Source organism: Haplochromis burtoni, unplaced genomic scaffold (genome assembly GCF_018398535.1).
Source record: "Haplochromis burtoni strain Fernald_Lab_line unplaced genomic scaffold, NCSU_Asbu1 Contig_659, whole genome shotgun sequence".
NCBI classification, from domain to species: domain Eukaryota; kingdom Metazoa; phylum Chordata; class Actinopteri; order Cichliformes; family Cichlidae; genus Haplochromis; species Haplochromis burtoni.
The window spans coordinates 144115-158752 of NW_024583020.1; the positions used below are offsets into that span (position 1 = coordinate 144115).

A 14638-nucleotide genomic window follows, 5' to 3' on the forward strand; every position below is an offset into this window, starting at 1 on the left:
GGTGCAAGCGTATATGTTTGTACCCTTGTAAAACCATCTACAGCAAATTAGATGTGTTTGAAACATACTCATGTTCTCTGCTGGCATTTTTCAGGGAAAATCGCCCCTTTCTGAGATGCAGATTATGTGAATAAAATGGGCTGTTTTATGCATGATAAAGTTCTAATTAGAGACATGTCAAGCTGTATTACTCCGAGAAGGGAATAATATTGCAAGAATATTGAATTTACACCACAATTACAGAGAGTTATTTGGCAGGCTGTAATAGGGCTGTCTCTCCTCTCACAGGCCAAGCAGAGAAGGCTGAAAAGAAATCTGTCAAAGAGACTCAAGGTATGGCTTTAGAGTAGAATTAGAAGTGAATCTAATGAGTGCTATGTATATTTCAGAAGGCTCAGCTGCTCCTTTCTCCCCTTGCAAATTTTAGAAAAAGAGAAACAAGCATCAAAAACTGGTAAGTACTCGAGCATGAAAGTTTTCTATATGCACAGTAAATAATCTCCAGTCACCATAGAGAGTATTGACACTTATTAGAATTATTTGTGTTTCCAGAAGTTTAATTTCAATGGAGTGTGCTTCATTCAAGAGGCTTTATCAGTGCTGCTGATTAGAGACTTAAACATTCCTGGTTCTCTTTTGGTTACTGATATGACCTCTGAGCTAGTAAGGCATCTGTCATCAGTAACAGTTCTTGGTAGTCAGGATTGGGATACATTTAAAGTTAACTTGTTAGAATCCAGTTTTATTTCAAGTAAAAAAAGTCATCTGTTATGTTACAGCATTAGTGGGAATTAAGACTTTTGAGTTCTTTAGAATTCGTTTTTGGTTTTAGTTTATCATATTGTTCCGAGGGGCCGAGCCTACCTACTGAGTTGATATGGACAACTCAATAGTCCATATCAACAATGTATTAAGCAACACGCTTGTTAATTTCCCTCACACTGACAGTTTTTGGTAAAATCTAGACATTGTGGTTTTGGAGCTGTAGCATCGACACCATTGTCCTCCTCATCAGCCGTACTTACCTTGCTGTGCTTGTTCTGAATGTGAAGCTGCGCTCTTTCAAAGCTGGCAGATAGTTATCATCATCTAGGCACAAAATAATATGAATACTTCTGCAATGTAAACACCCTCCTCTCTGTCATCTTGCTTGTCAATCTGACTGAATGCATCAGAGATTTTGCTTTGTCTCTTCTCGCAAGGAAGAGGCAGACATGGCTACATGTCAGGGGTTGGTGACAATAAAATAATGCAGACAAACATAAAAGACTAGAAAAATGCTTTCTACTATCAAAGCATTTTGTTCTTCAGTATACTTTTGAAATTCTGGGTAAAAGGAGCAGGAGTGTATTTCAATCTCAATTCCTTTTTTTTACTATATGCATATTTTTTCCCTCATAAAAAGATACCTAAAACATGTTGCCATATCTGGCAGAATGAGTTTAGATTGCCAATTTTATTGTTGGCAGCAAAGATTGTTGGGAGCTATTTTGCATCATGCAGCCATGATAATGTTCAGGAGGGTAATAGAAATTAGAATAAGCTGTCCCTTCACAAAAAGAGTCTGTACATCAGCACATGCACTCACACAATCCTGATCAACAGCTAAATCGACAAATGTATAAATTAACTCTCAGAATTGTTTTCCTCATAATGCCTTTAAATGTAAGTTCCCAGCATCAGTGTAAGCTACAGTATACAAGTTAGCTGAACTGATAAAGCTTCTTGAATTACTGGATAAACATTTTGAAGTATTACAAAGAAACACAGTGGTGCTATGAATCGTTTTGTTTTCTGTCATTCATGTTGTGTATCATATGCTTGTTGTCAATAGAAAATGAGAAAACAGCTTCCTGTAAGGCCTGAGGTATTCTGTAAATTTTCACCATCTTTCCAATGGATGATTCAGTATGAAAGGACGATGGCTTTAATGACATTAGGATCACAAGTGATTAGAATTTAATGAGATGAGCTGATTGGTACAAGATTACAAGCCTTTTGAGCCGCCTTGAATTATTGAAAGAGATTATGGCCTTTGATGAATATGGCAACAATTTTATACTTAGCTGGATTGATTAAATCCATGAACCAAAACCCATTAAATTGGGTTATTAGTGTTCTGTTCCTATTGAATCATCCAGTGGATTACAAACACTCCCCCACTGCCCTGTTTAACTTCGCACTTTGCTACCATCTGACACAGCAGTGCCTGTTTCTTCAGGTGTGATGAAAAGTAGTTTGGTTTCTTTGGTTCAGACTGAAGTTCAGAGGTTTACTTTGATTTTGGTTTCTTTACTTCACTTAAAAGAAGCAAACCAGAATCGTTTTATACAGACAATACTAGCCAGTATTTGTGTTGTATGGTTTGTTTTATGCATGACTGAATTCCAAAAGAAATCAACCTCTTTTGGAGGATTTCATTTCATTTGATTTAAGTTACTTCTATTTTATTTAGCAGGGAAATGCACGCACACATTGTTACGTTTAAGTTAAATATAACTATACAACTTAACAAAGTCATGATACTCTAATGCAAACATCAACTAACAGTGAAGCAAGGAGAAAAACAACCTTATAAATAGCAATTAAAGCAACAACATGAGTAAACAAATTAATGTGAGTTAAATATCCTTCCTGGTGTTCATAGACTTGCCTTTGCCAAATGTTTTTATTTCTGTGCAATGTGTCTCTGAGTGGTGATTTTCACGTCACATTTCACCAACAAGGATTTCTAAGAGATTTCAGTCTGCAAGTTCTGTGGTTCACTATGAACTAGATACAATGTTGATAGACGTGTGTACTGTGTAGCTTGCTGCAATTCATTCTTATTATAGGGTGTTAAATACTGTTAATGGTCCCCTTTTAGAGAGCTACAACTCTGACGTGCGTCAGCCAATAAACTTTGGTTTCCATCACATTTGTTTTTTAGTTGATGATTGACTTACTCTTCAGTCACTTTTTTATTTTGCTTTGTTTGAGTCACTAAACTCCTATTGGTTAGGTTTATGAAAAGCCTCATCACAAAATTAAACCTGCACATGCTGCATATCTAGTTACATGTAACATCAAAGGGTGCTTTACAATTGCCCATTGATGGCTATTCAGGTGGTAGATTATGGAGAGGTCAGTGGTTTGTTGTGGACAGCAGTGTTTGGTATCCTGGGAATGAGAAGGTGCTTTCCCTTTACAACACTCAGCAGCAACAAGGCTACTCTTTGTTGAGCACCACTCTTGAGGCGTGTCATTTCAACACTTGCTGAGTGGCTTTTATTAGGTTTAAATAATTATGCAGGGTGATGTGGTTGTTGCAGAAAAATTACATTTAAATGTATTTTTATTTGCAAATGACAAGTGGTGATAAGTGGTCACTTTTCCAAATAAAGTTTAATTTTAGTTTGACTTTAACAAGAGACTGAAGCAGCAGAAACAAGCAAAAGAACATCACTGTGTTTAAAGAGTGAAACCCAGCCTGTCTTTTATCCTTTCTCTTTTTTCATGCATGTAGAAACTTATCCTCTGTTTTCTTTCTCTCTCAGTGTGAAGCACAATCTCATATTCTCATTAAGTTTTATTTTTATTGCATGCAGAAGATCCCAAGAAAGAAGAAAATATTACAGACAAGAAGAAACCTGGTAAGACTTGGTGAAATTTATTCAGGTTCTTATTTCATTGACTGTGGCCAATATTAATATTTGTATATGGAGAAGGATATAGGTGGGTGTGGGTGTTTCTAATCAAGGCGGCTAAGGCTGTGTTCAAACCCATTGTGAAGTGAACTTGTGCATCACATCAGTGGGTTTTTTGGACCATTTTGTAACCCAGAAATGTTAACGCCTTAGCGCTAACGCCAAAACTGCTTCCTCTTAAACAAAAACAGATTTTGGGAGTTTACCAGTTAGTCTTTTTTTGGTTCTGTCCCTATATAAGAGTGAACTTAAATCATATAGTGCCCACGAACAGTGATGCCAGCTTGGCCTCTATTTCTGGTCTGGAAACTTTGCTTTATGTGTGGTTTGAACACACCATGTAATCGTATAATTGCACAGTACAAATCTATCCACAGATCTTATTGTAAGCAACCTCTTTCCATCTCATCTTGTCTTCACAGGGCAGAGATTCTTTCAGTGCGTTTATGTCCCTGGCAAAAATGCCCAGTACCCTTTACGACCTTTCACTCCAGCCATGTCCCCCACCATGATGTCTCCTGCACTCAGAGCCATGTTGGAGCAGCAGAGAGCAGCCAGGGCGTCTGGGCAGTAGGACCACCTGAAGCCTTTCTTTATATCTGACAGCACTGCATCTTTCCATCCAGCAGGGGGAGGTGTTTGAATCTGTGCTAGCTTTACATTAAGAGGATGATCACAGAGAGAGAAAAAAGTGGACAGACTTACTTTGTCTTTAATTTATTGAAATATTCTTTTAGTGGTTGAGCTCCTGGGGTTGCTGTTAATATTGTCCATTTTACCCTCTGCTTATGCTGCTCTACTATGTCTATGTTCAGTAAGAAAAATGCCATCTTGTGAATATTTTATTTATAAATAGTATTTATAATGTACATAATGCATGTTTTTAATTAGAATGGGATAAATGGGTCACAACTTAGGATGTAATATAAAAAGCTGACTTTTGTGCTTTCTCTATGATGCCCGTTATCAGATTTAACAGTAATTTATTTAATTTAAGGCAGTTTAGTTTATATCCAAGCAAACACTTATATACTCTATTAAGACAAGCTTTTATTGTCTTAAACAGCTTTGAATGGTTTATTTTCAAAGTCTAAGATTATTTGCAACAGGAAAATATATTACATTGAATTATATACATAATATATGTTAATGGTATCAAACCCATGCAAATACATTTCACAAAATACGATTTATTTGAACAGTATTTTTTTTCCAGTTTTCTATATAAATAACTGCATTTTCAGTTCCTGTAAACATGCCCCGTGTTTGTTTCTGCTGCTTTGCTGCATCTGCAATAGAACAGAATCCAAATGTTGGAGGGTCAAATCCCAGGAGCTCCCACACTGATCTGAGCAGCATCCCTGTCACTGAACATCCATCAGCCTCATCAATCGTAGGCGCATGCTGTGATTGATGCACACATATTTCTTGACATATTAAGAACACATCTAGCATGAAACTGTTGGCCATTTACTTTTCACTGCTAATGTTTTTTTTGTTTGTTTATTTGTTTTTGTAGAGGTTCATTTCAATATGTTACATGCCACATTTTAATTTTAACTGACTCCAATCAAAGTGGTGTATTGGAGATACTAGGGTAACCAGAAATGGCATAGTAGATGAATAAAATATAGAAGAATCTGAAAAAATAAAAATTTTCTAACATTTAAGAGGCACTGAAAAGATTTTTATATCTCTATGAATACAAACTCAATAATGCAATGCAGTCTCATTGCACATATCAAAGCTCTAAAATTAAATTTGGATCCAATTAAGAAACATATTTAAATGAAACATATAGCTAAGTAAGGAAAGGGGGATATAATTTTAAAAAAAAACATTTTCTTGTGTATATACAATAATTATTAAATAGTCTAGGTTCTCTGTGTAACTTGAAGCAGCTTCTATGTGGGACTATGGGCTTCTCGGTGGTGGTTTATTGGCCATAAAGGATATGAGTATGCAGCAAAATGTTTTTGTTGCGCCTCATTAGGTTTAATAAATTCAGAAAACCTCTTTTTGATTTGTTTTTCTTTTAAAGCCAAAGATTGCAATGCTGTGCTTTTATCTTAAAAATGAAGTGCAATTCCTGGATAGTAAATGTCTTGTAATTATGTGTTTTATCACAGATGACCTCTAATTACTTACAAGTATCAACTCCTTTAACTCATCGTGTTCAGAGGCAGGGACAACTTTGATGTGACCAACTCATGAGACACTGTGATGTCTGCTACACTGAATGAATGTCATTTGTGTTAACCATCAGCTTATTTATTAAGTCTGATCTTGTCATATTTCTTTTTACCTCAGTCATTCATAGCTCTGGTTTTGTGCCTTATAGCAACATGGCTGCCTTGTTGACGCTGCCAAACTGTTGCCGAGCATCACCAGTGATTGCTGTTGCCGTCTTACTGAATGAAAACTTGATGCAAAGAACCAAAAAAGGTGTTTTTACGCTGGGCTTAATCCTGGGATATGACCCACCCTTGCCCATATTGTGCTGTCATATTCACCTTTTAACAGAGTGAGTTCCTAAAGATAGACAAATCTACTAGTTTTTAATAGCTAGTCCGTGTTTTAAAAATGCTTTTGACATATTGTTGCATTTTTACCATATTATGACCCTGTGGATTGAGCTACATCAATTATCAAAAAGTTTTTTTTTTTGAGGTATGGCAGTGAAGGGGGGCTCAACCAGAGTTTCTTGAACTTATGAGGGCCAGGGACCTCTTAGAGGGGTGAAAGTTTTCCAACGTTCCCCTCATAATCCACATTTAAAGCAGTTAAGATGCTTTGATCTTCGTGTTACTTGTTGTCGTGGACTGATTCAGATATTTCCCTATGCTAGCTTGCTAGCTAGTCATCTAGCTAATATGCCAAACTATGCAGCAGAACATTTCTGCTGTCCTTGAGTGTAGTTACAGAGTTTCTACCAAAATGACTCAATGCACAATATTGATATCAGACTCTCTATTAACCCAAAGAAAACCTTGGGGATAGAAAAGGACTCAATATATATTCATACTTTTTTAAACTGTAAAATTGTTACCTTTCATTAAAATGCACTTTTAATGATGCAGCCCCTTATACAATTTAATGCAAATTATTTACAGACCTCTTGGCTATGAGATATCAACCGCAGTGCCGACTCACCATTGTACCTACTATTCCCAACTGTATTGTAACTTTTTCTTTTTTTTTAAAGCCTTAAACTGTATTTGGTGACATTGAATTTAGAGGTGAGTTTAGAGAAAGTTACTTGAAAACTTCTGTTTAAATTTTTCAAACTAAAAAGAGCCATACTTCAGTTTTATAACATAATTAGAATATTTTTTGTTACTTTTTAAGAGTTAGTTCTAAATAAAGATGTTTACTGATATGGACTGAAAACTTTCATCACTTGTTTTGCCAATAATTTGTTGCCAAAGATTGCACAGTGGCCATTTTGACTAAAACTAGTGTGTTGCAACATTAAAGAAGGACCTGCCCCTTTTAGGTGAAAGTCCATAATTTTGGTTTCTGGACTTTTTTTTTGTTTTTATTTAGTTTATTTCATTTCATTTTTCTTTATTCCTGAGTTTAATAGAACATTGAATGTAAAGTTTTTTGTAAACTCTAATTTTATAAACAAGTCTGAAGTGAAGTGTATCCCTGAGGTTTCAGTATTACCCTCCAGGGGTGAGGTCAGCAGTCCTGAAGTGGTAAGGAAGCCTAATGAGATCTGACATCATGTACTGCTGCAACTGACTGTAGGTGTTGTAAGTGTTAGTTGGAGTAAGTTATTACCTTAAAATGTGGTTTTTACTGGTGTTTTGATTAATCATATTCCAGAAGGGCATTTCAGCAGTAGTCTGCTTGTGCCTCAGTGTTCTGAAGGTCGTCAAAACATATAAAATGAACAGTAATTACAGCATAAACTGTGGCTATGTGCTGTAATTATGTTTTAAAGTGTTATTAACTGTAATTTAACGTGAGCTAAATCGTGATCTCATGCAAGAAAACAGACCAGAAGGAACACACAAAAACATCAGAGCTCTATCTAATGTAACTGCAGGTTCTTCATACATATTCATGTGAGCCTACAGGTGTAAGGCTGAGTTCAACTTGACTACTCTACATCCCTGATTATGTTTTAAGTACATGCGTTTGGATGGTGTTGTTAAAAGCAAGTGATCTGCTTGATCTTATGCATGTTTTTTTTTCTGAAAAGCTGTAGTGCAACACACTTTTGCTTCACTGTATTTCACTATGATGTGTTGCTGTCATATTTGTCTTTCATTCTTTTATTGGTTTGTAGTTATCTGAAACCACAGACAATCTAATTGATCTGCGATCTCCAAGCAGAGTAAAAAATAGTTGGCTTTCTTGTAGATGCTTCATCTGGGATTGGAGTGCAGTTTAACACTTTAAAAAAGTCTAATTCCACAACATACAGTTTGAGGTTGTTTTGTTTTGGAAGGATATATTTTGTTAACAAATTGTAATATTTTCTGCATGATAATGTCTTTTATTTAAATTCAAGGCTGCTTTTTTGTAACACACAAGTAAGACTGCAGTGTCACAAAAAGCAGTCACTCTGGTGCTGTACAAATACTGTAGATAATAGTTAATTTCTTATCATCATGAGACTTGTCACTCCATTAGTTCTCAAAGATAATAATAAATTAGTTAACATGTTTGGTCAAAAAACAGTTTTAAATGAAAGATGTTTTTTTGTGCTTTATCAAAGATGTATGAAAATGATGTTTAATTCAGAGAAAGTATGAACTACCTGCTGCATGTACTATAAAGCAGATGTGTTTAATTCACTCGGTCACTTTCCAGAAGCCAGTTAAGTGTCATAACTGACATTTCAAGCTATAATATCATTGGAGGGACAACACTGAGTCTGCTGTGCTTATGTAGGAAACTTTTACCACTATGCAGTTTTTGTGTCAAAACGTGAATAAACTTTTGAAGATATCCATGAGGGGGCATTTCTCTCTCTCTCTCTCTCTCTCTCTCTCTCTCTCTCTCTCTCTCTCCCTCTCTCCCCCCCCCCCCCCCCCCCCCCCCCCCCCCCCCCCCCCCCCCGCCCCCCCCCCCCCCCCCCCCCCCCCCCCCCCCCCCCCCCCCCCCCCCCCCCCCCCCCCCCCCCCCCCCCCCCCCCCCCCCCCCCCCCCCCCCCCCCCCCCCCACCCCCCCCCCCCCCCCCCCCCCCCCCCCCCCCCCCCCCCACACCCCCCTCTCTTTCTCACTACTCTCTTTTCTGTCTTTGCTATATATGGAATAATTCGTATAGAAAAAACACTGTTATACTGATGGGCTGTGATGTATTTAGTTATTGTAGGGTGTATCCCACCCTACAAGAACTCATACTCTCCATCCTATCAATAAATAAATAACAAGCACTAAACCACCTCTGCTTACATATTAATTAATCCTGCTAAGAAGCACAGTGTTAATGTGTTCTGTGAGTTCTAAGTACATGATGAATCTTTTTATTTTCTGAGTTTAAAGTTAGTTTAAAGTCTGGAAAAGAAAGGGTTATTTATGCACACTGACTGGGAATTAGAAATGAAAGTGGAACAAGGCTCAGTGAAAAGTGATCTAAAAAATTAGTAGACAGGAAAATCTAAAACAAGACACTACAAAAAAAAAAAGAAAAGAAATCTAACAAAGTAAAATGTGACAAAACTAAAAACAACAACAAAAAAACAAACAACCAAACAACCAAAAAAACTGGACACACAAAAAGGGTCACACCAAATGTGAAGAGAGAGACACACTGGTGGATAAAAGCATACAAGCAGAAATACGAGACTGTAAACGTTAACACTGAGGAGCTGAACACACGAGAAATAAACCGATAAACAGAAGCAGAGGAAAACCCATTTCAAACCCAGGACTGGATGAGTCAAAAACTCCATAATTATTAAACCGTAACCAGAATTAAAATACAAGAAACAATAATTAAAATACTGGAATGATACCAAAATGGCAGCACGGTGGCACGGTGGTTAGCACTGTTGCTGCACAGCAAGAAGGTCCTGAGTTCAATTCCAACATCAGGCCGGGGTCTTTCTGTGTGGAGTTTGCATGTTCTCCCCGTGTTTGCGTGGGTTCCCTCCGGGTACTCCGGCTTCCTCCCACCGTCCAAAGACATGCAGCTTGTGGGGATAGGTTAATTGGATAATCCAAATAGTCACTAGGTGTGAATATGCGAATGAATGTGAGTGCGAATGGTTGTCTGTCCCTGTGTGTTGGCCCTGCGACAGACTGGCGACCTGTCCAGGGTGTACCCCGCCTCTCGCCCTATGACAGCTGGGATAGGCTCCAGCGCCCCCCGCAACCCTGAAAAGGATAAGCGGAAGCGGATGGATGGATGATACCAAAATCAAAACAGGAATAAGAAAAAAATAGAATGTAAGAATTAAAAAAACAACAGTTGAGTCAAACTGTTTGTGTTTCCAACAGTGGAATCAAACTACTAAGTGTCCTATGAACTAAACAGAAAGGCACAAAGTCAAACATGACTTCCAATACCACTAATGGGCCTTTGAGGGGAAAAAACTGCATTTCCCATGAAAAATGACTTCACTCCCTGTTTCTACAGGTAATGGCAGATAGTTCCTGCTGACAGCATGATGAACTTCATTCCAACGTAAGAAGTCCTATGAACAGATCAGATTGGCAAAGTGTATTTCTGGATAATGTTTTTGTTGTTGGATGTGCTTTTTACATCATTTTTGTAAAAGCCATTAGTGGAAGGACACTGCTACCTGAGACAAGTTGAATGCACGATATGCAAGTAATGCAAAAAATGATTGCTCTAGCTTATTCTGTTCTATCAGGATTTAAAGTTACACAAATGGAAACCTGCGGGCTTACAAGAGTTAAATTTAGGCTATATATAAAATAAATGTGACAATCAACATAAGAAAGAACATCTTTTCATTTACAAATAAATTATCTAACACACATTAGTGGGTCACATAATAAACTTAGAGAACAGAAAAAAGTATCCACCCCATCACGCTAGAATTGATCCAATACCAATACCAGGATAGGTATCGATACAATCGATATCTGGATTGATCTACCTACTTCTTATTTTAGGATGTCAGTGTCGTTTGAGCTCTTGGTGGCAGAATTGGGACAACACCTGGGGAGGCAGTTAATTTCAGAGTCTATTAACAGGTAAAATAGTATTATTTCCATATCATTGTATATTCAGTACTGGTGCACATTTTGAGCTAGTCACAATCTGACTGGTCAGATCTGTTTATTCACATGCGAAAAATCAGCTGTCGCAATACATGTCGCAAATTTGTCTTCAAAAACGTATATGGTCGGTGTGAACAGCTGCAATAATAATAGGTTACTTGTCCAGTGTGAAAAGTCCTTTAGCCTTTACATTTGCTACAAAGATCATGAGAACGAATGTTTTGAAAAATACAGCATAAAATTTCATGGGCAAACTGAAATAGATACAGTAAGTCATGACTGTAAATACACGATTTTCCAATTATCACTGCTTTCCTTGGTGTGGATAAACAAACTATTACAACTGGTTTTGGGGCCTTATGGCATTAAAAGGGGATCTCATAACAGCCAAAGAGCGGGCGGGGATGCAGTATGAATCTGCCACGGATATGTTTGAGGCCAGTAACAGACCAGCTGGCAATACATGGTACCAGAGCAGAAGAATGGGTAAGCTGTACTGTACTGTGCTCATATCGACTTAAAGGAGCACAGGAGTCAAACGAAAGTCTTTTGAAGTACTGTTTTACTTTAGTGAGGACACTTCTTTTGAAAGTGTGGCCTCTTTGTCCTCAGACTCACTCAGAGGAAATTGATCTTGATTACTGAATTTCTGTAGCTTCAACAAGCATGGCGACATCTGCTCAAATGCTGTGATATTCTTAGAGGTCAAACTTAAACAGACAGAAACAACAGAAAAGTAACCAGGGAAAAGATCTGCGTGTGTCCATGTTTATTTTGATCATTTTACATTTCAGCAAATTGTCTTTGAGGACATTAATACATTTAACACCTGCTAGCTGAACAGCGTTTTGCTCCTATAATATACTGGCTTTCCATAATAACTTCACAATTCATTTGTAGTTTGGTCTCCCTACAGCTCCTACTGTAACTATACAATCAAATAACATTGGTAGGAAAATCAAATAAATTGAAAGGTATGCATTCATTTTCAATTATCAGTCATTTAAAAAAATGACATTTAATGTTGAATTCTTCAATGCACAAATACTTAAATATAAGAAACAATACATTGGATTTCTAATGGAAGAAGTGGCTTTGGCAGAGAGAACTCAAACATTAGTCAAAGTCAGTGGGGAATAAACATTGCTGGTCCATAAATCATTACGAAGTCCACAGCACACTGACGAAGCTTGTGATGGAGAGTTTCATTTCAAAAGAACAGGAATATCATCTTGAAACTTGATTATTACATCTGTTAAAGATTTGTTTAACTTTTTCCACACTAGACGTTATGATGCTATATGCAGAGATAATGTGATTTTTATCTCTTCACTTTGGAACAAAACTCTTCATGTGGATATTTAATTAACCCAATCTATACAGTACACGTCCTGCGACTTCTCCCAGTTTTACACATCCGTTATCTTGGAAAACAAAGTTATGCTAATCAACGTGGCTTACGATGCCTGTCAAACAGAGAGGCACACAAAGCAGAGAACATTTAATGTACATTACTGAAACTAGACACATTTTTCAAGCCATTTAGACTCAATTGTCTGAACCAAATGAAGGCCAACAGTACACCAAAACCATTTCTATGAGTGATGGCGATATCCTGTCTTCTACTACCTGCCAAACAGGCATGATTTGCATTTTCATTGTTTTACATACTTTGTCCTAAATTTGAAAAATGCCACTCAAACTATGGAAGCTTTGTATTTTCATATCAAATATGCTTCTAATCACACAGGGAGCCATCGTGGAAGTCAACATTGGATGATTACTGTATTCATAGGAAAGTGATAGCTGCATGCAGTACGGTCACAACGTGTGGTCCTGCTTTCAAAAGGAACATTTTCAAATTTGTATTTTCATCTGTTAAAGAATGTTAAAGAACACGCACATCAACATGTGAAATGTTGATCTGTTGGCTTTCTTGCTGCTTTTCCCCAATGCAAATCTGGTTTTTATTTGAGGAAGATCAGAAAGTGCATTTCTATTCTATTGCTTTGTTAAAATAAAATTACACTGCAGTATAAACAAACCTGTTAAATAAATGATAAAGTACATGAAGCAGGTGGAAAATTACCAAAGACAAAAACCTGTCAGATCTGCGTGCAGGGGTAGATAATCACAAATGTCCCATTTCAAGCTTATTGTCCCCTTTTGCTTTTGTTGTTGTGCATGAATGGAGAATTTCTCAACAGCCAACTAAACTAAATCTGCCCCTAATATCCGCATTGTGTCAGAATTATATATGCTAACTGTGGATGAAAACTATAGAAACTAAATCATTTACAGAAGTCAACACTAGTTTTGCAGGTGCCTGTTTTCTGTGTGGCTTTTTGGCTGAAAAAAGCTGTTAACTTTACACCGAGCAAAATCGTATTGCTGGGATTTATCAGCACATTAACCCTTAAGATGCATTTCCCTTTAATGGTCCCTGGATGGTGATTTCAGTCACTCTGACTGAAGTGAAAATTTTATCTTTTTTATTTACTTTGGTGAAAGGACAAATATAAATGTGACACTTTGGAGCTACTATAAACAAAAGCAGCTTTTTGTTTGGTGTGAGTTTTTTTTCAAACTGATGCTGGCTATAGATTATCATTGTGTTTGTTCAGTAAAGAAAGCAATCATTTTTTTTTTTAAAAAAGAAGAAAAGTTCAGGTGTCAAAGAGCTGATAAAGTGCTGCAATCTGAGCTGTGATTCACCCTGCTTCAAACTGCAAAGTCACTTGAAAACTGCAGATACATCTGCAACTCCTGCAGAGCTCGTTCCATGCTCAGTGGTGCGCAAATACGGCATTAATTATGATTAGTTAAGCTACTCAAAATTAAATGAAGAACAAATGAACTCATGTTGCAGATTTGGGCTTCTCTGTAGTTAAAAAAAAGACTGTAAATGAATTCACAGATGTCCCATTCATGTCTCTCTTTTTTGCGTGTCATGAAATGATATGTTGCATGGGAGAAAAGCAGCATTTGGCTCTTGCTTTGTTTTGTTTTTTACGATTGCTGACTTCAGATTTATTAAAATGACAGATAAAATTACAAACATTTGAGGACCTCCATGAATGCTTCCGGGATGATTTTTTTTTAAAAGCCCAAAGCCTGATATACTGTTACATCTCTTATAGCTGGTGTCTGAATGTGCCCAGCAATACTTTGATCCAAGAATCAGAAGGAATGACATAACAATAACACAGAAATAACATTCGAAATGCTGAATTTCTTAAATAAGAACAGATCTTAAACTCATATTTCTGTATACACTTCATACAACAATCTGTGTAATAAACAAGATAGATAGCAATTTTAATAAAATACTGACAAGAGAAAAGAAAAAGTCTTGCATGTGTGGTAAAGCACAAAGCATCACCCGATAAAGTATATCTGTAATAAAACACTGTGTCTCATTTCATTCTATTTAGATTTACAACTGAACAAAACAACCTCTGATACCAACATTAACCTTAAAAATAATCAGTGAACCTGCAGGACGCTCTGAGTGAGATACAGTTTAGCTATATTCAAGCAGTATACAGATGTTTAGTTCTTGTAAACTTTTTATCCTAACAACTGGAAGCATCTACAGTGGCTGTGTGAGTGACCATGTGTGTGTGTGTGTGTGTGTGTGTGTGTGTGTGTGTGTGTGTGTGTGTGTGTGTGTGTGTGTGTGTGTGTCAGTGTCAACATCCTGGTCAAACTCTCCTGAATCTCTTATTCAGACTGTATTGGCTCTG

At 37.1% G+C, this 14638-nt stretch overlaps 1 protein-coding gene across 4 annotated transcripts in view; it reads left to right on the top strand.

Moving 5' to 3' along the window:
* The window catches only part of LOC102290590 (triadin), a 35486-nt gene extending 26836 nt beyond the window's left edge, over window positions 1–8650 (top strand). For all 4 annotated transcript variants that reach the window (XM_042215103.1, XM_042215100.1, XM_042215102.1 and 1 more), the window contains 4 exons: window positions 289–333; window positions 428–454; window positions 3588–3632; window positions 4109–8650. In XM_042215103.1, coding sequence (XP_042071037.1) covers window positions 289–333; window positions 428–454; window positions 3588–3632; window positions 4109–4260 — 269 coding nt within the window. In that variant the 3' untranslated portion in view covers window positions 4261–8650. The remainder of the gene's footprint in view (window positions 1–288; window positions 334–427; window positions 455–3587; window positions 3633–4108) is intronic.
* The last annotated feature ends 5988 nt before the right edge of the window (window positions 8651–14638 follow it).